Below are 24,014 nucleotides of genomic sequence, written 5' to 3'. Positions count from 1 at the left end.
TCTGATCAGATCAGGGGAAAACACTGAAAGATACTGACTTTGAATATTTGCTAATGAAATGCTCATCCAGACAGTGGCTACAGTAAAGCCAAGAGTTATCATATCCCTTCTTGTGAACTGACATTCCAAACAGCTCTTTAATGTGCCACTCTTAAATATAAGTACACAGTTAAGGACCACTAAGCACTTTAGAAAAGCTTCCAGTATTAAATGCAGTTGCCACATAAAACAAAAAGCAATCAGAGAGAGCCAGTGTGCTGCTGGCTTGAGTCCTGACCTGTAGGTTCACCTAGAGGAATGAGGAAACCAACAGAGAAAGACAAAAGGGAGAAGGAAACCAGACTAGAAGGCTGGATGGTTAGGAGAATCAATGTGGTCCTTAAACAGGATGTTGCCTTGATGAACAGACTATGAAAGGAATAGTCCAGTAACAAAAAGACATCTTTGCAATTAAAAGTAGAATAGCATAAATAAAGTACTTCGATGGAAGGACTGAAAGATGAAAGCTGAGGAAATAACCTAGAAATTATAATTAAAGAAAAGGAGACTAAAGTAGAGGAGAAAAGAGAAGAAAATTAGAGGGCCAGACCAAGAGTTTCAAAATTTGAATAATAGGATTTGTAGAAAGGAAAACTAAAGCAGACCAAACGACTTCATTGGAGAAATAAACTGAAAAAAAATTTTGGTCATTAGGGACATGAGTTTCTCTCTTGAAAAGGCCCACCAAATGCCAAGTATTCTGATGAAAATAGACCTTATACTAAGACATATCTGAAATTTTGGATCACAGAAGACAAAAAGAAGATCCAACAATTTTCAGAGAGTGAAAGCAGGTTTTATATAAAGGGCTGAAAATCAGATATTATCAGAACTCTCCACAGCAACATCACAAGCTAGAAAACAATGACTAATGTCTAGAGAGATAATTCCAACCTGGATGAAATTAAGTGCGAGGGAAGGACAAAGATATTTTCGGGAAGGAAAATTCTCAATAAAATTTCCTTCTAAGTTTCCTTTCTTAAAAGTCATTGAAGGGAAGCAGATTTGGCTTAACTGACAGAGCATCCGCCTACCACATGGGAGGTCCAGGGTTCAAACCCCGGGCCTCCTTGACCTGTGTGGAGCTGGTCCACGCACAGTGCTGATGTGCACAAGGAGTGCCATGCCACGCAGGGGTCCCCCATGTAAGGGAGCTCCATGTGCAAGGAGTGCACCCCATAAGGAGGGCTGCCCCACATGAAAAAAATGCAGCCTGCCCAGGAGTGACGCTGCACACACGGAGTGCTAACACAGCAAAATAATGCAACAAAGAGAGACACAGATTCCCAGTGCTGCTGACAAGAATCCAAGTGAACACAGAAGAACACACAGAAAATGGATACAGAAAGCAGACATGGGGGGGGAGGAGAGAGAAATAAATAAAAAATAAATCTTAAGAAAAGAGTCAGTGAAGAATGTATTGCATCAAATGTAAGAGTAAGCAGAGACAGAGAGAGCTGGGACTCATAAAACAAGGGAACCATTGGAAGAGAGAGCTTTTCTACAGGATGGCAAAAAGGAGAGCTGCCCAGACAGTCACGCAGGAAGGTTTAAGAGGACAGACAGTCCAGACTGGAGCTGGTCAAATGCTGTAGGGGAAATTTCTCAAGAAGATGGAAGTGACTGAACATCTAATATGTTTGAGTATTATTTAGAGGAAACTTACATAACTAGGGATGATTGAGAGATGAATTTTTTCTGGGAACATAGAAACCCAAGCAAGTGGGGAAAAAAAGCAATGGCTCCATCTAATAGAAACAAAAAGTTGTACAGAAAAGGAAAAGTCATCAAACACACTGCCTAGCTTAGCTATGAGCAAACTAGGCAGAGTTCTAATATTTTGAAATTGTATTGGTCTAATCAAAATAATAACACTAAAATTATATTGGGAAGGGGGAGAATAGAAAGAATATCTGGGGAGGAGATGGCAAAAGAAATCTAAATTCATTCTCCAGTTTTGGAGATCAAAAACAAAAACATAAACCGAAAAAAAAAATTAAGTAGTGTTATAAATGTTTTATTTATTAATATTTATTCCTATATTTAGAAATACAGGAATAAATATCAAAAGAATCAGTTAAGTCACTTAAAAGTGACTGTCTCTGAGACTCAGGGGATTACATTGACCTTGGAAGCCATGTCCATGTAACTTTGGGTAAATATAAATCTATTTAAGTCTACACATGTGTGTGAGTGTGTATAAGAGAGAGAGTATGTGCTCCTGCACAGTCAGAATTTGTCTTGATTTTGAATTTTGGGGGCTATAGTGCTCCCTTATGTGCTCTTATATGGCATCATTGATCAGCTGCTTCAGGTCTTTGGAATGCCTATGAGGCATCCAATTTGAAACTTGAAGTAGGCCACTGAGTATACTAATCTGCAAGGGAAGGTCTGGGTTGGGGACACACTTTAAGGGTCATCAGCACACAAATGGTGCTTAAAGCCACAGGACCAGATGAGATTATCTAGAGGGTGTGGCTGGAGAAGCGAACAGATCCAAAGACACAGCCTGGAGGCACTCCAGCGAGTAGAGGTAGGGAAAGGAGGAGGATAGAGTACAGAGAAATGAAAAGGAGTGACATAGGAGGGATACCAGGAAACTGTGGTGTCCCAGAAACCAAGAGAAGCATTTCAAGGATTGCAAGGACATCAAGTCAATTACTGCTGAGAATCAGGGACAATAAGGACCATGATTTGACCATTCAATTTTGAAATGTGAAGGTTATTTGTGTATTTCTCCACTAGGCACTCAGAGTAAGAAATTCCACTGTCGGAAAGTTTCACATTGAAACTTTTGCTTAGACTTTGCATGACCCTGTATTTAATAAGCTCTTCCAGACCTGTAATTAGGTATTTTATTTTTTTCAATTTTTAAAAAAATTATTTGTTTTAAAGAAACTTTTGATTACATAAATGTTACATAAAAAATATAGGGGATTCCCGTATGCCCCACTCCCTTCCCCTCCCACAGGTTCTCACATGAACAGCCTTCATTAGTGTGGTACATTTGTTACAATCGATGAACACATATTGAAGAACTGCTACAACTATGGATTATAGTTTACATTATAGTGTATACTCTGTCCTGCTCAATTTTGTACGTTATGACAAATTATATAATGGCCTGTATCCGTCATTGCAATGTCATGCAGGACAATTCCAATATCCTGAAAATTGTAAATTGCTATTTTAGAAAGAGTAATTTTCTCTCTGTTTTTCCAGCCCTTCCAGAACAAGTGAAGAGGCTGAGTGATAGTAATTGTTTGGCATCTAAAATGTTTCACAGGGTGATGCTAATTTGGGCAAAAGCTCCTTATCTATTTCCTCCCAAGTGGTCCATACATGGAAAGACAATTAGCCTTTCTGTCAGAAGGCACAAGGCTGTACTGCACTTTCCCTTATGAAACTAAAGGGGGCGGACTCTGACCAGGAAATAAATCCTGGAGCAATTACTCAAAGCTTAACTACACCTGTGATCCACTCTGGACCTGGGTCCATGAAAGGCTTTTGAATCCCACTATTATAATTAGGAACAATTTACATTGTTGTTGCTGTGTTTTGTATAAGAAAAGAGATTAGGGAACTAAGAACATAATTGCTCCCTTTCCTGATGACCAACAATCCTTCTGTTTCCTGGATTTATGCCCAATGGTGCTGGAAAACAGTGACGGCTGCTTCTAAGCAAGGCAGAAATTAGTCATGGTTGGCATGGAGTTTTCACCTGATAGAAAAGCAGTGCTCTATTTAAATCTGTGCCCTATCAGTGGGGGCTTCTAGGGCACCATGAGCAAATACAGAGTTAACTCGAGTATGTGATGCAAACTGGGAATATCCCGTACTTTTTGGATTCACCTCTTACTTTGGGAAGAAATAACTTGGCAAACTTTACACAATTTCATCAGACTCGAGCCACATTTCTGTGGCTGTAATACCCAAAGTCTTGACAAGATTCCATTTTGTACCCAATGTCCTTGAGGTGGAGGGAGCAAGACACAGCAGACAAACAAAAAAACAGTGACTGCAGGTCCTCCAAGGTTCGCCTAGAAAAGCCAGGGCTGCTTTGCCATTTGTTCCTTAGCCTTAATCTCTCGGGCAAGGGTATGCCTTGGCAAATGATGGAATTTGAAGAAAAGGGGAGGAGGGGGCAGAGATTACCATGCACGTCAGCGTGCCAGTTTTGTGCGAGACATAGCACAGATGATCTCCTATGGTCCTCAAAACCACCCAGTGAGTTAGTTGCTTATTCTCCTCATTTTAGAAGTGAGGAAGCTGGGACCGAGAGAGCGCAGGGGACCTGCCTACAGAGAAAATAAGCACAGGGGAAGGGGAGGAGACAGCTTGCCCTTTCTTACTATTCCCCTTTGCCTCACTTCCCTGTTGAAAAAAGCCTCCGCCCCACCCTGCCCTGTGTAGGTGGCAACAGTTCTTCATGTTTTATCAATAGAGATTTATTATTCCTTTAGGATAAAAATTGGTCCCTGAGGCTATCTTTTAAAAGGCTGTCATTTCTAACACCATGCTATGAATCAATATATTTTATTACAGGTCCCCTGAAAACCTGAGGAAGGTGAGGGAAAGGGCTGAAACTAGAGAAAAAACCGAAAGGAGAAGTGATGGGGAGCAAAGCCCTGTATTTCTTATCACAGACTCTCGCCTACCTGTCTACATTTCACTTGGCTTGATCCTCACCAGCCGTGCCTAGGAATGCTTCCTTAATTGGTTTCTGTGGGTAACATGGAGGCGTCCCTCCGAGACAGTTCTTGGGAGGCCAAGGCTGAAGCTGGCCTCTGTTGTCTCTGTGTTTGTTTCCCATCTGTAAAATGACAGATCTACTCCATTCATTAGATAACCTCGAAAGTCCCTCCCAGCCCTGACTCTCTATGACTGGCTCTCTTCATGGGTAACACCCTAAGAGAAGAGAAGTTTATCACCGATGAATACCAGCCCAAGTAGGTTTGGCAAGACATTCTCTTACTGGGTAGGAATTGTAGATAAGTCGTTGCCAGCAGTTACATTTATGCCAACCTAATGGGAGGCAACACCCCTCTGGAATTCTGACCTAATGCCTGCAGCCAAAGCAGAGCAGTGCCTCAGTGTGATGTGCTGCCAAAGGACACACTGGTTTTGTGGATGAGGTTTCCTGGTTCTTAGCTCAACAGGGCATGGCCAAGGCAGCTGTGAATTCCATGACCACAGGCAGTGGCACACTGCCAAGGACAACTCTTTGTGCATGAAAGCTTTACCTGGTGCTGGTGATAACGTGACCTTGATGTCTGATGGTGGGCTGGGTGGGGGCTGGGGGCAGGGAGGAGCCAGCTCCACCTGTCCTCTATCTCACCTGATTATAGAAAATGTTACATCCTCTCACCACCATTTAAAAAAGAATAAATTACAAATTACACTTATGGAATCACTTCAGACTCTATGTTGACGGTTGCATACCTATTAAAGTCTGAACAGCATGAATTACTCATGGAGACTAGAGCCCTGGTTCTCAAAGTGTCGTCCCCAACCAGCTGCAGCAGCATCACCAGGGAATGTTAGGAAGGCAGATTCCAGGTCCCTCCCCAGACCTACTGTTTCAGTTTCCTAGGGTGCTCGAGCAGCAACCTTGAAATGGGTCCATTTAAACAATGGGAATTTATGTGCTTATGGTTTTGAGGCTAAAAGGAAGTCCAAATCAAGGCTCATCAAGGCGATGCTCTCTCCAGGAAGACTGTGCTGTTCTGGGGCTGGATCCTGTTGGTCCTGGGGTCCTTAGCTTGTCACATGGCAAGTCACATGACTGCATATCCCAGTCTCTTCCTGGCGCCCCTTAGCTTCCTGTTGATTTCTCTGTCTGAATTTCATTCTCTTCTAAGGGCCTCCAGTCATAAGGTTAAGGCTCATCTTGATGGAGGTGGGATGCACCAAACTGAAGTAACCTCATCAAAATGTCCTGCCCACAATGAGTTTACACCCACAGGACTGTATTAGATTTAAGAGCTGCTCTTCTGGGGTACATAGAGCTTCATGCCACCACAACTACTGGATCAGAAACTTTGAGAGAGGGGCGCAGGGATCTGTGTTTTAAGCAAGTTTTCCAGGAGATTCTGACACTTGCTCAAGTCTGGGAACAACTGACCTAGAAAATTCAGAGACTGAGCATTGGAAAGTAGGATCCATGGGATCCTGAGCCCTCCCCCTGTGCAGGAGGGCAAGGGGTGGGAAGTCAGGACTTTTTTCAGCCTTGTTTTCTATTGCCAACCTTTGCACAAACCTCTTAATCCAGTAAGTCTTGGTGATGGTGTGAGCAGAGAAGTGTTTACTGCTGGATGGGAGTATTCTAGGCAATGTGATATACTGTTAAGGAAATGATGGATATGAGACTTGGCTCCAATACTTACTAAATGTATAAACTTGATTACATTACCTAAACTTGGCTATTTTATCCATAAGCAAAGGATTACAACTCCTTGTGAATTTATTGTTGGGAGTATATGCTAGACCCTGAAAGTTCTTAGCATGCTACCTGGTATTTGATAAGCATCCAATAAATGATGACTATTATTAATATCAATACTGATAATATTAATAAAATGTGAATTCTGTATGATATTGTTGGTGCTGCAAAGTCATATGCTTAGAGGAAAGATACACTCTTCAGGGAAGATAGACAAAGGTTAACATCTCCATTCTCTTCCTGACCATCCTCTTTATTTGTAGAAAGGGAAAGAGGACAGTTACTTTGCAGGACCCCTGGAAGGCTTAAATGGGGAAGTAGGAAAAGTAGCTTGTTCAATTCCTAGAGTACTATAGATGTGCAATCCATTTTCTTTCTTCCTCTTTTCCAGGGAAAATAAATCCAAGTTTTCCAGAGTATAAAGGTCAGTGTGCAATGGGTTTAATCAGACAAAACTTCCATATTGGAGCATTCTATCAAAGGGCTTAGCTATTCTCCTGTTTAAAGGTGAAGAAAGGACTATAAGAGGCTGTGAAAGAGAGAGGCTCTTTATTTGTGTTTCTTTTACTTGTTCATGACCCTTGACAAGTAAAAGGAAAAGAGCCCAAGCAAAAGAAGGCTTTTAAAAAGAATACAGCTAAGGAAATACAAACCAAGGGAAATTTGGAATTGTTAGTTTTTTTTTTAAATATAGAAGACTTTAAAAAAATATGTCAGAATAATATCATTGTAACTCCTACTTACAACATTCCCAAATGTACAGGACACAGGTTCCTAACTTACAGTTTTTTTGTAGCCCCCCCATACATCTTATTTTTCACATTAAGGAAGAGCAACTCCCGCCTTCTGCTGTCTTTTCCAGCCTCTCTTCCTTTCTTCTTCCCCCACCACCAGTGTGGATACATTTTCCTCATCCTGCTGGTGCAGGTGTGGGAGGGTTATGTATTGGTTATATTCTCATGACTGAATGTCTAAATGAACCAAGGTTTGCCTTCCAAGTAGACGCATGAAGTGTACAGGTGTTGTGACTATGAGGTGGTTAGATTGACTCTTTGTTTTCCAAAGAGGAATTTTTACTTTTATTTATTTGTAAATAAAAATTTAGTACAGTGGCCAAAAGCATAGACACAGGACTCTGCATTCACATCACAGCTCTAATACTTACCTCGGGCAAGTGATTTAGTCTCTCCAAAGACTCAGTTTCCCCATCTGTAAAATTGAGAAAGTAATAGTACTTGCCCACAAGGTTGCTATGAGGACTCAATGAGATAGGGGTATTTGGCAAAATTTCTGGAACATAGTATGTGCTCAGTATTAGCTGCCATTATTACTATTAACTTTTATTTTATTATATATATCTAAATACATATAAGATAGAAGGTAAAAATTCCTTTCCTTGTTATACTTTTTCCTTCTCAGTTCCCCAAACCTCCCACCACCAGAAATAATTATTATTAAAAACCTGAAACATCTCTTTCAAAACTTTATCCTTTCACACACCAATGAGATCTCACTTTACACATGCCTGTGTTCTGTTCTGTTGCTGGACACTAATAACTGGAACAAGAGCCTACCCTGCTCAGTTATGACCTCATTTTAATTTGCTTAATTCCCTCTGTAATCACCCTATTTCCAAATAAGGTGACATTCTAAGGTACTCAGAATGAGGACTTTGACATATCTTTTGGAGAAACATAATTCAATCCATAATAACTGGTAAGGGGGGATTACCAGGATGCCTTTTAGTATCCATCATGTTATTCTACCTTGGTTAGGATCTTCCTATCACCCATGAATTCAGCCTTAGTAAGAAATGTCCTTGCTTAGCTGCTAAAATGCTGAACATGGGGTTCACAGTTAACAGTTCCCCTGCTGGCACCATCTACTCCCTTTCCAGGCTGGGCAGCCCTCGAAGGCCTCAGAGGCTCCAAGCCTTGCCTCCAACCTTAACTCCTACCATCTATGGACAGACAAGAATGTCAGGAAGGTTGAATAACCTCTTTAGAGCATGCCAGACAAACCCTCAGGAAGCCTGTATTTCTTGAATGGGAAGATAGCTGTGGTTCTTTCTCCCACTAGTGGTGAAGTACAAAAGACAGGCCACTGGGGAAGCCTCTGGGGAATCCTCCACTGTCATCTCTGCCCGTCTCCAGAAGAGATGGGGTAAGAGAGACCTGTCCAACAAGCAAAAAGAGACTAAGAAGTAAAAGAACAGCAACAGGAAAAGCACTTTTTAATAGATCTAGGAGAGAAAGAGGACATGAGTGGGGAGAAATAAAAAAAAGAGATAAGAAGTCATTTATGTTCCTGCTGTCCCTGTGAGCACACTATGGAGATGTTACAAAGGGCTCTATATTCCTAGAAGGAAGACACTACGGATTACTGTCTGGTGGACATTGACCATCCTTTTCCAGACGTGTTTATGAGATCATAAAAGGAAAAAAAAATGCAAATTCAGAAGGATCGCTTTCATTTTTTCTATTTGTCAGAAGTGAAAAGTGAAGGTGCAAGAGATAGAAACCATGGGAGGAATTTTCCTTTTTCATCCAGAAAATGAACTACCACAGTTACCCTTAGTTCTGTTATAAGAGAAAAACATGGTCTCCTTTTATTTTTTCTTATGAAGTGACATCTCAGCTCATTCCATATTTTCTGAGTTAGGGCATGTTCTCTCCCTGAATATATCCTATAAATCTTGGGACAGGTCCTTTTGTATTTAGTTGAAGTTCTAAATTGGGGGATTTGACTGGATTTGAAGGTACTGTGCATACCAAACTCAACCAGACATACTCAATTCTCAGAGCACACAGATGACACAGGCAAGATAAATAACTGGCTTGTTTGTAAAAGGCTGAACATTTTTATTTATTAACATTGGTAGTCATGCAAACCTTGGAATAAACAATCTAATTTCATGCTTCTAGGCCTGGGGAGGGAGCAAAGCAGCCTAGAAAAAAACATTGACCCTAACACACTTCTGGAGGGAAGAGATCATTCCTTGAGTTCTGTCACCTTTACTGTAATGGGGAAATGGGCTTTTTTTTAAGATTTATTTTTATTTATTTAATTCCCCTCCCCTCCCCTGGTTGTCTGTTTTCTGTGTCTTTTTGCTGCATCTTGTTTCTTTGTCCGCTTCTGTTGTCGTCAGCGGCATGGGAAGTGTGGGCGGCGCCATTCCTTGGCAGGCTGCTCCCTCCTTCGCGCTGGGCGGCTCTCCTTACAGGGCGCACTCCTTGCGCGTGGGGCTCCCCTACGTGGGGGACACCCCTGTGTGGCACGGCACTCCTTGCGCGCATCAGCACTGCGCATGGCCAGCTCCACACGGGTCAAGGAGGCCCGGGGCTTGAACCACGGACCTCCCATGTAGTAGACGGACGCCCTAACCACTGGGCCAAAGTCCGTTTCCCTGGGCTTGTTTTTTTGTTCGTTTGTTTTTTCCTGCAAACACCACAGAAGATCAACCCATTCAGGAAAACAAACATAGCACTAACTCTATAAATCTCTGAAAAGACTTTGCTTGGTATGTGAACTAGGTCTCAAATTGAGCCTTCAAAACTACACTCCAAGATTCATTCATCTATTTGGCAAAAACTGGTGCAAGCCTACTATGGGCCTGCACTGCTGTCAGCACTGGAGACACAGTGGAGAACAAGGTCCCTGCCCCTCCCGGGACCTCTGTGTCTGTCACCTGTCATGTATCTCCATTTAGTTGTAAATCCATCACAGTTCCACAACATCTAAGCTGGCCTGGCCAGCCTCTGCTTGCTCTTTGAAAGGTGTTTTATAAAAAAGGCAACTTGTAGTACTTAGGCCCTGTCAGTAAAGACCTCACTCATCTGCTTTTATGCTCTAGTGCCAAAAGAAAAACTTAGCACCTACAGTGCTGTCTCCCTCATCTGGAAAGCCCATCCCCTCGCTTCCACCTCAATCTCTCAGGCTCGCCAAGGTTCAGGTCACATCCCATGTCCACATGGCGACATTCCAGCCCCTCCTCGAACTCTCAGAATCCCCCATTAGCCATCGAGATGCTATAGCGGCAGGGGAGGGGGGGTGATTGCATAATTTTCACGTCGTTTGCTGTTTTTCATCTCATTAGTCTTTTTTGTCAGCTAGATTATGCGCTCATGGCCAGCCACCACCGTGCTTTCTTCTAGGTTGGAATGTAGCTCACTGGTAGAAGAACAAATGTGAAGTGTGTGCATTTGAGATATACCTTTCATTTGCTTATTTAAAGGTTTTAAATAACTGAGTTATGTCTTAATCATTCACATATTTAGTCATGTAACATGCTTTAAATTTCTATGATGTCCAATATGGTACTGTGTGAAATAGAAAGGAAGTTGAAAACATGCCCTTGAGGGACTCACGTTTTTATAATGAGCCAAAAAAAGGCCTAGAAAAGATTCAACATTTTTGAAATAAAAATAATCCCAACTTGTTATTCTTGGTTTTGGTTCCTAGAAATGACATGTGCGTGCATATGTGTATGAGTGTGCATGTATGAATGCATGTTGTGTGTTAATTCACATGTTTGGTTTATAAGAGGAAAAACTCAGTCATGCTTTAAGTTCAGAGAACTTTTCTATTGTGATAAAATTGTCTACAGGAAAGCTGAGTGATTGGGTAAAAGTAAAAAAATTCAATTGTTCATCCAGATGTTCAGAATGTAGAGAAGACCCCAGAAGATTGACATTTGTGTTCTCAATACTAACCAATTAATCTGTGAACTAGTCCTAAGTAATCAGTTGTTCTCAGATATTTCATTTTTTAAGCAATTTGAAGGATGAGAAATGCTCTGGTCAAACCAATTTTCCTTCTGTTTTATTCATTTATCAATCTGATAAAAGAGAAAAATAATGATGGAGGTTTTAGGAAGACTATGGTTGGAGGAGATGAGGAAGGTAAAGTCCATTCATTTAATCTGATTCTATATATCTGCCTCAGCTTATCATGATCCAGAGCCACTTGTAACTCCCTATTACTTTTGAAACCAAAAATGAGGACTTTCAAGTATATTTTCAGTATTTTTCCATTTCAATTCTCCCCACTGTGTGCCAAACTTTTCTGGGCCAGCCAAAATGAAATGTGCTTCCTTCTAGGTGGTTATTTGGTCTGTGGACCTGTGCACATGTGTGTTTGTATATGCACTGCCTATCTTGTAGGTAAACAGTATTTCCCCTGCACCCCTGGGGTTTGAATGGAGCAGAAAAGGTGAAACTTGTTTTAAAACTTAGTAACAGCAATGCTGACTTGTACAGTGCTTGAGAAAATAATGAAGGCTACATCAGAAACAGCTTACTTGGATGTTATACATAGCAGCTATAGTTATCATTAGACATGGAGTCAAAGACAATTTTTAGGGGTCCCAGGACTAAAATAATACTGAGGGTTGAGGCAGACCCTGTGTGTAAATGGCTGGGGAGTGGCATCTTATTTCCTTGGGTAAGATGTGCTTATTTTACTTCTGTGTTTACAGTTTTCTGTTCCACTGTTTATCATGGCAATTTCTAGTTTATGTGCTTGTGTGTAAACCCACATCTATTAGAGATTTATGATTCATTCTTTCATCGAATCAATCATTAATCATTTATTTGTTTTATAAGAAATGATAAAGTCAGAAATGGTACCAGATAATTTACTGTGAAATTGCTAAAGGTTCAGTGTGGAAACCTTGGAGTAATTTGGGGCATTTCCTTTAAAGGGCTAGTCTCTCAACCTAAAGGCTTGAAAACAGTGTTATGTGTCTATTCAGTTTAGGGGTTGAAAGGAGTTAGAGACCAAACTCCAAAGTAAATGGAAGAAAGGAAAGATAATTAGGATTCTAGGTCCATAAAGTAGTATATATGAGTCCCCATCCTGATTCCATATTTTAGGGTCTGTTTGTGGCCTTGTAGGAAGGAAACAGTTTTACTCTGAATATTCCAATTCTCTACAGCTTAGCTAGAGTTCCTCTTAACTGATTTTCTAATTTTCCAGACTGGAACATGCTGGACTACATTGGGTTTTTGTAGGCTGAGATAATACTTTTGTCATATAAGTTTATCCTTTATATGTTTATTTCTGCTACTAGATCCTGAATCCTCTGAATGTAAGACCGGGTGGTTCATTGATTTTTATAGTCCAAGTCCTAGCACAAATCCTATAATGTTGTTCAATGAATGATGGAATGAATTTAATACCTACAGGAAGACCGAAAAACAAACAAAGAAGAATCTGTATTGAGAAACTCTCTTCTCTAAAACTGACTTTCCAAGGAGGACTTCTATTCTTCTACTTTAAATATTGCCATAAGGTCTGGTTTGGGGCTAAAGATAATGGCATGGAAGAAAATGCCTCCTTTGTTCCATTAGAAAATACAGAACCTGAACAGGGGCAGGCAAGGGGACATGTTTCATGGAAACTAAATGTGGACAATTAAAAACAGTAATGCAATAGATATACATTAAAGCAGTAGCAAATATGTCATTGGCTAGCTGAAAGATGTGATGCATACACACACACAAATAAATGATATACACAGAGCTGTCCTCTATTCCTTTTAGTCTAGGGGTTCTGAACTTCAGTTTCACAGAGCTTTTGGATAATTTTAGAGACCTTGGATTGGAAAACTGATAATATTTTTTCACGAACCTCTCACTAACATTTAGCATTTCAAAACACATTAGTGCTAATGGTAACTGTGACGCTGTCACCAACAGAAATTACAGATGTTTCATTTCACACTAGTCATTAAAGAAAGCTGAAAATATAATTCGCATTCATCAGTACTACTAAATTATAGTAATTATTAGACTCACCTCCAAATCTTTATATTTAATGTGTTAATAAAGAAACAAGTATACTATTATATCAATTTTAAAAGTTTTTTTTTTTTTTCAAAATATTTTGGTAGCTGAGCTGGTTTGGAGCTGTGTACCCAGAAGAACACGTTTTTAAAGTTAATCCATTCCTGTGGGTGTGAACCCTTGTAAATAGGACCTTTTGATGAGGTTACCTGAGATAAGGTGTGTCCCAGGATGTCTTGATCCTATTCTTGAAGGTCTTATAGAGAAGGCGTAGAGAGAGAAAAAAGCTACTGAGGGATGAGGGGGCACTAGAAGCTGGAAGTCAACAGAAATTGGAAGAGAAAAGAGAGGCCAGGAGGGGCTATCTTGTGTGTTGCCGAGTGACAGAGGAGCCAAGAACCAAGGATCACTAGTGGTGTGATCCTCAGAATGCCAGTCTTTGGGAAAAAAGCATCAACTTGAGGACATCTTGATTTGGGCTTTCTCTTAACCTCAAAACCACAAACTAATTAATTCCCACTGTTTAATCCAACCCATTTCATGGTGTTTACTTAAGCAGCCAAGGAAACTAAAACAGATTTTGGTGCCAGGAGAGTAGGGTGCTGCCGTTGCAAATACCAAAAATGTGAAAGTGGCTTTGAAATTGGGTAATGGGTAAAGGCTGGAAAGATTTTGAGGTACTTGATAGAACAGCTTAGATTGGTTTGAAGAGACTGTTAGTAGAAATATGGATGCTAAAGGTACTTCCAATGAGGCCTTAGAAAAAATGATGAATGTATTATTGGAAACTGGAGAAAAGATTTAAAAGTGTCAGAGAACTTGGGCAAATTACGTTCTGATGTTGGATGGAAGGCATAACTTGAAAGCAATGAACTTGGACATTTAGTGGAGGAGATTTCCACATTAAGTATGGAAGTGCAGCCTGATTTCTCCTTGTAGCTTATAGTGAAATGAGAAAGTAAAGGGAAAAGCTGAAAACTGAATACTTAGGCACAAAAAACCATAAATTGATGGTTTAGAAAATTCTGAGCCTTTCCAGATAGACTAGGTATTGCAGTTTGATGTGGTTATGAATTCCAAAAATAGATATTGGATTATGTTTGTAATCTGGTCTGTATCAGGGTGTGATTGAGTTATGATTAGGGCTTTGATTGGGCCACGTCATTAGGGTGTTGAGTCCCCACCCCTTGGTGGGTGGAGACTGACAGATAAAAGGCATGGCAGAGGACAGAGCTGAGGGTTCTTAATGTTGGAGTTTTGATGGTGGAGTTTGATGCTGAAGTCTTAAGCTGGAGCCCAGAGGAAAGAGACAGAGCTGTTCACCTGATAGTCTATAGCTGACCTCGGGAGAAAACAGAGCAGCTGAGCCTAGAGGAACCCAGAAAGCCTGAACCCTTGCAGACATTGGCAGCCATCTTGCTCCAACACGTGAAAATAGACTTTGGTGAGGGAAGTAACGTAAGCTTTATGGCCTGGTATCTGTAAGCTCCTACCCCAAATAAATAGCCTTTATAAAAACCAACCAATGCCTGGTATTTTGCATCAGCACCTCTTTGGCTGGCTCATACACTAGGGATGGAGTGGCTCTATCTGGTGACTTCTTTGGGCTTTCAGAAAATGAGTCCCCAGAGAATAGGGCTCTATGTGAGGATTTAACAAAACAGGGAACCAGTTAGCAATTTCTGTGGAAGACAAGATGGGAAATGCAATTATCCAGGAAGGATCTGTGGAAAATCTTTCTGTCTGATTGTTCAGACCTCCAAGAACTATATGCAAAACTAACAACTTTTTTGTGAAATCCGTTTAAGTGGAACCACTGCCAGCCTGGACTGAAAGGAACAGAGAAGGGACAAATTGAAGGAAGGATCACTTCTAGGGCAGAACCATGGAAGCTGAGGCCTGGACTGAAGAGCTCTCCCTGGGCCAAGAGAGCCAGCCCACCAATGTGTGTGGAAATGGCAGGTCTGCCCCTGCATTTAGAGTGGGCAGGTCATATGCCCTGGCATTTGGAGGCACCAGGCCTTCCACCTGTGGGTCAGGAAGAGTCTGCCACCCCAATGCTTGGAAAGGGTGGGGGTGTCTTAGTTTTTGTGGAGCTCCTGGTCATCATGCTGATTCTTGGAAATGGTATGGCCTTCACTCCAGTGTTGGAGGAGAACACGGCCACTGGACGTTGTGGGGCTGCTGCTCCATCCGGCCCAGAGGACAAATGTTGCCATGTATTCTAATGGATCTAATAGAGTTTGCCCTGCTGGGTTTTGGAATTGTTTGGGGTCATGACCCTTGTTTCCTTCTTATTTCTCCCTTCTGGAATGGGAATGTTTACCCTCTGCCTGTCCCTCATTTGTATATTGGAAGCAGTTAACTTGCTTTTAGGTTTCACCTGTTCACAGACAGAGGAATTGTGTCCCAGGACAGACCACACTCATAACTGGTTTTGATGAGACTATGAACTTAGCATTAAGGATGAAATAATGGAAAATTTTGGGGATGTTATAATGGAAAAATGTATTTTGCATGTAGAAAGAACATTTAGTTTTGGAGTCCACAAGGTTGAGTACGGTGGTTTGGATCTGTATGTACCCCTCCTCCCCCAAATACATTCTTAAGCATAATCGATTCCTGTGTTTGTGAACCTATTGCAAGTATGATTTTTTGATGAGGTTATTTCAGTTAAGGTGTGGCTCACCTCAATCAAGATGTGACTTGATCCCATTACTGAAGCCCTTTTATAAGTAGAATGAAATTCAGACAGAGAAACAGGAAAGCCACAGAGGGAGAAGCCAGAAGCTGAAATAAATGGAAACCGAAAGAGAAGAGAGATGTCAGGATAGACAGCTATGTGTCTTGCCATGTGACAAGCTAAGGGCCAAGGACTGCGGGCAGCCAGCCCCAGAACACCAGTGTTCAGGAAGAAAGCATTGTCTTCATGGTACCCTGGTTTGGGCTCTCTCTTTGCCTCAAAACCATGAACTAAAAAAGTCCCCTTGTTTAACCTGACCCATTTCATGGTATTTGCTTGAGCAACCAAGGAAACTAAAAAATGGGTGATATAAAATGCAATGAAAAATGAATTCCAGGAAAACGAAACAAAAAACCAAAGATATATAAAATATAAGCTCTAATGTACTTATTAGATTTGACATACTATTATTCTGTCAAATTGCCATAAAACTTCTGGATCTTTAGGCTCAATTCCTGAACTTTGGAACCAGTAACATAAAGTTCATGAACCACCTCCCATCCACAGACCTCACCCTGAGCACCACAGGACTGGACTGTTGATGCTCAACATAAGCCCCCTTCAGTGTCTATCTGCCACCAGGTAGGTAGGAGTTGTGGTTTCCGGAGCATTGTCTTTGGTAGTAATTAAAAGAACAGTAAAAGCCCTGAACTGATTCTTTTCTCTTGAAGGCCTAAAACTTCCATTAATTGTGATGAATTGTTCAGTTCCCAGAGAGGGGTGTTCCTTTTCATTGGTGATGATTAAACATTTAAGGCTAAAGGGATCTAGATGAAAGGTCAGTCATGTCACCATAGGTCAAAATGTCTAGAAAGATTTCACAATTGGGGAGCATTAGTCTGTAACCCAGATGCAAGCTGCTTGGATATGCCTGAGTCTTCCTGCTTGTGAGCTTATCTTGTCTTTGAATATTTAAATCATGTTAGTTACTGTAGTAGTTTGATGTTATTGATGAATGCCAAAAAGAAATACTGGATTATGTTTATAAACTGATATTTTCCTTTGGGCATATTAGATTATATTGGATTCAGAGGTTTACTTGGTTAAGTAATCAGGTAACTTCCTGTGCCAGTAGGGCATTGAGTCCCTACCCCTTGGTGGGTGGGAACTCATAGATGAAAGACATGGCAAAGGACAGAGTTGAAGGGGTCTTAATGTTGGAGATTTGATGTTGGAGTCTGATGCTGAAATCTTGAGCTGGAGCCCAAGGAATTAAGCACACAGAGGAAAGAGAAGCAAACCCCGGGAAGAGAGGAACCCAGAGCCCAGAAAGAAACAAGAGGAAACCTGAACCCTAGCAGACATCAGCAGCCATCTTGCTCCAACATGTGGAAATAGACTTTCATAAGCTTTATGGCCTGGTATCTGTGAACTCCTACCCCAAATAAATACCCTTTATAAAAACCAACTAATTTCTGGTATTTTGCATCAGCACCCCTTTGGCTGACTAATACAGTTTCTCAACCTACATATGAAGAGAATCCAGTGTCCTTTCTTATATCTCCAAGGAGTCTTAGGAATGAATGCTCACCTTTCTCTTGGTCATTTCTGGTTTCAGTAATTTACCTGAATTCTAAGCTTCCACTTTGCTTTTTCACCTTCTGTACCTGCTGAACATTTTCATACCCTGCATTTGTTTTCTGTTACTGCTATAAAAATTTACCACAAACGTGTTGGCTTATAACAACACACATTTATTACCTGCAGTCCTGGAGGTCAGAAGTCTGAAATCAGTCTCACTGGGTTGAAATCAAGACACCAGCCGGCAAGGCCATGCTCCTTCTAGAGGCTCTAGGAGAGAATCAGTTTTGTTGCCTTTTCCATTTTCTAGAACTGCATTCCTTAGCTCATGGCTGCCCCCATCTTCAAAACCAGCAGTGTAACCTCCTTATTCAGTTATCACATTGCCTCTGTCTCACATCTCTCTGATTTTCTCTTATAAGGATATTTATGATAAGTTTAGAACCCACCTAGAATCTAGGATAATCTCTTCATCTCAAGATTTTTAACTTAATCACACCCACAAAGTCCCTTACAATATTTACCAGTTCCAGGGATTAGGATGTGGGTATCTTTGGTGACCATTATACAGCCTACCACATATGCCATTATGCTGGTGGTTTTCCAAAATACTATTGACACAAGACTTTATGAGTAGAAAACGTTACTGAAGTGTTGGGACGATATGTTTGGGTGTTTGTGTATGTGTGTGTATGTATGTAGGGCATCTGTGCTATGTAGGTGTGAGTTGAGGGGGTGCGGTTAGTAACAGTACAACATGGTCCAGCATAGTATTCAAGTCATAAGAGTTTATTAATTTCCTGTCCTTACAAGTCACTTGTTTATATCCTCACCTACCTCACTGTCCATGCCTCCATGTAATGCCCCGGGGCAGTTTCTTACTTGCTGAACTCTCATCTATATCTTCCTTTCACTCTTTCTATGAAGACCAACAATTCTCTGCTGTGCAGAGCAGTGCAGCAGTCTCTCTCCTCAAACTAAACTTCAAGCCTTCTTTGGCATATCCAAAAGCTATCTGCTTCTGTTTTAGTTTGCTTAAGGCTGCCAAAGCAGTATACCAGAAATGGTTTCTGTTTGTTTGCTTGTTTTTGCTTCACTTTTATTCTTTTGAGTCCCCAGGGCTGGGGATTGAATTTGGGATCTTGTATGTAGGAAGCCAGTGCTCAAACACTGAGCTACACCAACTCCCCCAAGTTTGTTCGTTTTTAGGAGGTACCAGGGATTGAACCTGGGACCTTGTATGTGGGAAGCAAGTACTCAACTACTTGAACTATAGTTACTCCCTGTTTTTTAAAATAGGAATTTATTAGGGTAAAAGCTTATAGTTCCAAGGCTGTGAAAATGTCCAAATCAAGGCATCATCAGAGATGCTGTAAGACCAAATTGCAGCTGAGGGCAGTCAGGCACATGGTAAGGCATATTGGTGATCTGCTCTTTCTCCCCTCTCCTCTGGGCCTGTCTCTTTCAACTCTGAGCAGTTCCACTGGTCTAGCTACGTAGGGGCCTCATTATTTCAGCTTCGGCTGGTCCACTGATTCCAGCATCTGGCCTCTCTCTCAGCCTTTTGGGTTTTTCTGTCTTTTTCAGCTGCAGGAGATCCTACAGACCTCTCTCACATGACAGGGTAAAATGGCAGCTGTCTTCTGTGTATTTCTGCTTTCAGCTCTTCATTTATACAAGACTCCAGCAAGGGGGCCAAGAACCACCCTGAGTCACACCTCACTAAGAAGTCCAGTCAAAGGCTCTAAAACAAGCTAACCAAAAGTGATCTAATCAAATGTCCCTTAACTGACTCAAACCAAAAGTTCCCACATAAACTATGTATATATGCACAGGAATGGGTTAGCTTAAGAACATAATTTTCTGGGGTCTACAAAAGACTCAAAACAATACAGTTTCAGATTAGGCACAGGGAAAATTTTTTTTTTCAAAATTTCCTGATTCATGAACTGATTTAGAAAAGTCTAAAGTCCATTTTTTATGATAATTTTTGTTTTTTTTTTAAACTTGCTTTTTGACAATTTTAGTTTCACAGAAAAATTGCTGAGTAATTTATCCCACACCCAGTTTCCCCTATTATTAACCTGTTTTTAGCATCTTACATGGGTATGGTATATTTATCACCATTAGTGAACTAATATGGATACGTTATTACTCACTAAATTTAGTATTTTATTCAGGTTTCCTTAGCTTTTACCTAATGTCCTCTTTCTGATCTAGGGTCTAATGCAGGACACCAAACTGTGCTTAGTCACCTTGTCTCCTTAAGCTCTTCTTGGCTGTACCAGTTCCTTATACTGTACTTGTTTTTAAAGATCTGAACAGTTTTGAAGAGGACTGGTCAGGTATTTTACAGCATGCTTCTCAACTGATTTTTCTGATGTTTTCCTCATAATAAGACTGGGATTTGAGTTTTGGGGGAAAAGATTGTGGAGATAAGGTGCCTTTTTCATAACATCATATCAAGAGCACATACTTTCAATATGACTTATCACAGTTGAGATTGACCAGATCATCTGACTGAGATAGTATTTGTCAGGTTTCTCTACTGTAAAATTATGTTTTTCCCCCTATTTCCATACTGTACTCATTGGAAGAAAGTCATGATGTGCAACCCACCCTTATGGAGTGGGAAGCATGCTACACCACGTCAAAGGAAGATTATCTTCTTCAGTTTTTTTGGAGTTCTGCATAGGGCATTTGTCTCTTCTCCCTTATTTATTTATTTATTCAATCATTTATTATATCAGTAGGGATCCCTGGATATTTACTTTATATTTTGGTTGATAATCTAAAACTACTTTGTGATTCAAATTCTTCTAGCTTTTCCATTGGGAGCTCTTTCAGTTGGCTCCTGTACTGCTTTGGTATGCCGCATCATTGTTGGTTATTATTTTTGTTTTGGAGCATTTCCTTACCTTCTGGCACTAAAAAATGTTGCAGACTCATCTTTTATATTTTTTATTCCAGTCCTAGAATTAGCCATTTCTCCATGGAGTCCTGGATCCTTTGGAGAATGATTATAGAAACTAAGAACTGGTTCTCAGTGCCCCCTGGAGATAAAGATGGGTGCAGCTGGAATGATGGCACTGATCCTTAGGGAAGGGACATCTGTCCTCTACAAGGCACGTTGGCAGGACACTGGGACCACCACTCTCAGACAGGCATGTGACTTAATCAGAACACAGGTAATAAGATAACACCTCCTCTAGAGTAGGAAAGGTGGAATGTGGTGTAACAGTAAGCCCTCTGGAGTTAAACAGACCTGGATTCCAATATCACTCTGCTTTTCACTCACTCTGTCATTTTTCTATTGTAACATAGGGATGATGGATTGTTGTGAAGATCCCAATGAAATAAAGCAGCAGTTCTTAAAGTGTGGTCAGGGAACATTTTGGGTTCCCAAGACCCTTTGGGGATGTCTGTGAGCTCAAACCATTTTCAATAAGACATTATTTGTCTTTTTCACTCTCATTTTCCCACAGTGCACAGTGGAGTTTCCTAGAAGCTATGCTATGTGTGATAATGTCATTGCTATGATGTATGATAGAAGATGTTTTGGTGTATGCTTGTGTTTTTTAGAATTTTCTAAGGTATTTGGTTAAGGGTATAATATGTGCTTCTACTGAGCTCTTATTAGCTATTTTCATTTATACCTGCTATAATCCCAGTAGCCTAATTATCAGCGAATAAATTGTTATTTTGAATCTTCTAATTTTCCTTGCACCTATGCAGAAACACAACAAAAAGAAAATATAACTTGTTTTGCAATAATACATATTTTTAAATTCTGTTTTAATTTCTAATATGGTAAACATTGAGTAATATCTCACATTATCAAATACTCATTTGGGTCCTCAGTAATATTTAAGAGAGTAAAGCATTCAAAAACTAGAATTAGGATATGAGTGGTAAGGGCAAGGGTAAGGAAATGGAAACTGATACTTAAATTGTACAGAATTTCTGTTTAGGGTGAAGGAAAATTTTTAGAAATGGACAGTGGTGATGGTAGCACAACCTTGTGAATGTAATTAAAGGCACTGAATTATATATTTGAATGTAGTTAAAAGGGGAAATTTTAGGTTGTATATATGTTCCTTGAATAAAAATTTAAATAAACAATAACAACAAATAAATCATAACACTATATAACACAAACAGGGACTCCTAATGTATATTACGGACTATAGTTACTAGTACAATTACAATAATATTCTTTCATTAATTGTAACGAAAGTATGACACTAAGGTATTGATAATGGGTGGATGGGGCTTTATGGGAACTCTGTATTTTCTGCATGATTTTTCAGTAAACTCACAAATTGTCTAATTAAAAAAATAATAAAAAGAGTGCAAAATGTCCCTGAGACCGAAAAATTTGAGAACTGCTGAAATAAAGTGCTAAGTCAATAATACATGTTGGCTTTTCCTCCTCTTCTTTTACCATATCATACAGGTCGTGTTTCAGGACCACCGGTGTTCTGGCTGTGACAAACCTACCCATCAAGAGATGGAGAGCTTGAGTCAGGCCAGGTTGCTTAGAAAGCAAAGTGCAGGTTCTAGAAAAGCACATGACCATCCCAGTAGTCAGAAGGAACCACCAGACGTGTCAGATGTACCAAGAAGGTCTGCAACATGACAAGACCCTCTTACCTGTGAGTGAGACCACTGCTCCTCGGCACCCCACCATCATCACCATGAGTGGAGACCCCAGAACTGTGTGCATGCCTGACAAGACTGTCAACTCTCCCTCCCCATTCCTACCCTCAGCACTCAAAACCTCACCACTGTCATCTGCTTGATACTTTGGGAATTTTTCTCATTTTCCCAGGACATCTAGAACATCCTTGACCCACAACTCTGCCTTCCCCAGGATTCTCTGGACAGTGAGCCAGTCACAACTGCCTCTTCTCCCTATCTCCCTTCCCTGCTTAATTCTTCTCTACAGCATTTAACACTATCAAACAGGCTATATTTAACTGACATATTTGTTTTGTCTCTCTTGACTAGAACAGAAACAACATGAAGACAAGGGATTTCTGTTGTATTCTGCAGTCCCTAGATTGTTGCCTGTTTCATATTAGACACGCAATCAATTTGTATCAATTGAATAAATTATTTAGAGAGAGCTGGGATTTGAGCACACACCACCAGCCCCTCAAGGGCTGAGAGGTGGGAGCCATTTCTCTCTTCAAATCAAGAGTACGTTGAAATCTTTGGATGGGTGCCTTAGGAGGGACCTGGGTGATTGGTGGTCCACTTCTAACCCGAGATTTCTAAAGGACAAAAGATTGTCAGGCAGCTGATGGAGAAATGTCTGTCTGGTCCTCCTGGGCTCTCCAAGTTTGTCACACAAAGGATGGTTGAATGTCTCTCCTGGATCAGATACAGGCCATATGTAGGAGAGTCAGTACAAAGTTACCTTAGGTGGTTCCAATAGAGCAGCCTACAGGGGTGATGGGATTCTGGCAGAGAAATAATGAGGGGAGGCTGCCATGTTCCAGACAGGGTGCTGGAGGAGCAAAGGCCCAGCTGGACTGGAGATGTCCTTGCCCAGGTGAAGGGAGAGGCCAGGGAGAGACCTTCAGGGCTGGGTGAGATGGGGGGATGCAGGCGAATCTCTGAAGAACCAAAAGGATCCGTGATAGGAAAGCAGGTTTAAACACTAACATTCAGTCCAATCAGAACTCTTCTGGGCTCCTTACTACCCTTAATCTCCTCACTCTGACAGCAGTGACTCCCACCAATGCCCCTCCCCTCCCAGAGTGGTCTGAAATAGATGCTGGCAAGTGGTGCAGAGGGCGAGAGGACTGCACGCTCCTCCCCCAGTTCCCAGCTCTCCACTCAGAGAGGCCCAAGATGGAGAATAGGAGCCATGATCTTTAAATCTATTTTGAAATTGTGATTACTATTCAGGACTGGGTGTTATTAATGGTTGCGTTCAGTCTGTATTTAATAGTGAGGGTGACAAAAGAACTTTCTATTTCCTAGGAGTGAGCCAACTGAGGCCTGAGATCTTATTTAGCTGCAAAGGAAAAAAATATTCCCACTGTATAAATTTAAAGGGGCAATAAGAGACAAAAATAAAGTTGCTCTGTGCTTTCACCCCATGTGTGGTACTTGTTTAATACACCAGTTGTGTAATAATCATAGAATTATCCATTTTGAGGGTCAGAAGGAATCTTGGGGTCCATGGAGTTCAATGTTTTCATTCGCAGCAAGAAATGTGAGGCCCAGAGAGGTGAAATGTTTTGCCCAAGATCCTACAACTGGTTTAAAAGCCCTGAAGTCTTGACTCACTATTGGAAGCTAACTGCACAGATAATCCCAAACCTTGATCTTGCCATTTCCTTTAAAGCTCTTTCTCCAAAAGAGCTGGTGGGAAAAAAAGTTAATGCGCCTGTTCTCAGAATTACACTTAACCTGTTTCTTAACCTCTTTCTGGTGATGAACTGGCAGAGAAGTCAGTGCCAGCAAGGCTCCT

The 24,014-nt window shown here is 40.9% G+C and overlaps 1 protein-coding gene across 2 annotated transcripts in view; it reads left to right on the top strand.

The window, feature by feature from the left end:
• ADGRF1 (adhesion G protein-coupled receptor F1) overlaps positions 1 to 23,635 on the top strand; it is a 79,495-nt gene extending 55,860 nt beyond the window's left edge. The window contains exons 16-17 of one of the 2 annotated variants that reach the window (XM_023587188.2): positions 6,873 to 6,905; positions 21,987 to 23,635. In XM_023587188.2, coding sequence (XP_023442956.1) covers positions 6,873 to 6,905; positions 21,987 to 22,021 — 68 coding nt within the window. In that variant the 3' untranslated portion in view covers positions 22,022 to 23,635. The remainder of the gene's footprint in view (positions 1 to 6,872; positions 6,906 to 21,986) is intronic. The other variant, XM_023587191.2, reaches the window with a different exon arrangement.
• The last annotated feature ends 379 nt before the right edge of the window (positions 23,636 to 24,014 follow it).

The sequence above is a fragment of the Dasypus novemcinctus genome, chromosome 11 (assembly GCF_030445035.2).
Source record: "Dasypus novemcinctus isolate mDasNov1 chromosome 11, mDasNov1.1.hap2, whole genome shotgun sequence".
NCBI lineage: Eukaryota > Metazoa > Chordata > Mammalia > Cingulata > Dasypodidae > Dasypus > Dasypus novemcinctus.
This window is presented reverse-complemented; position numbering and strand designations above follow the sequence as displayed.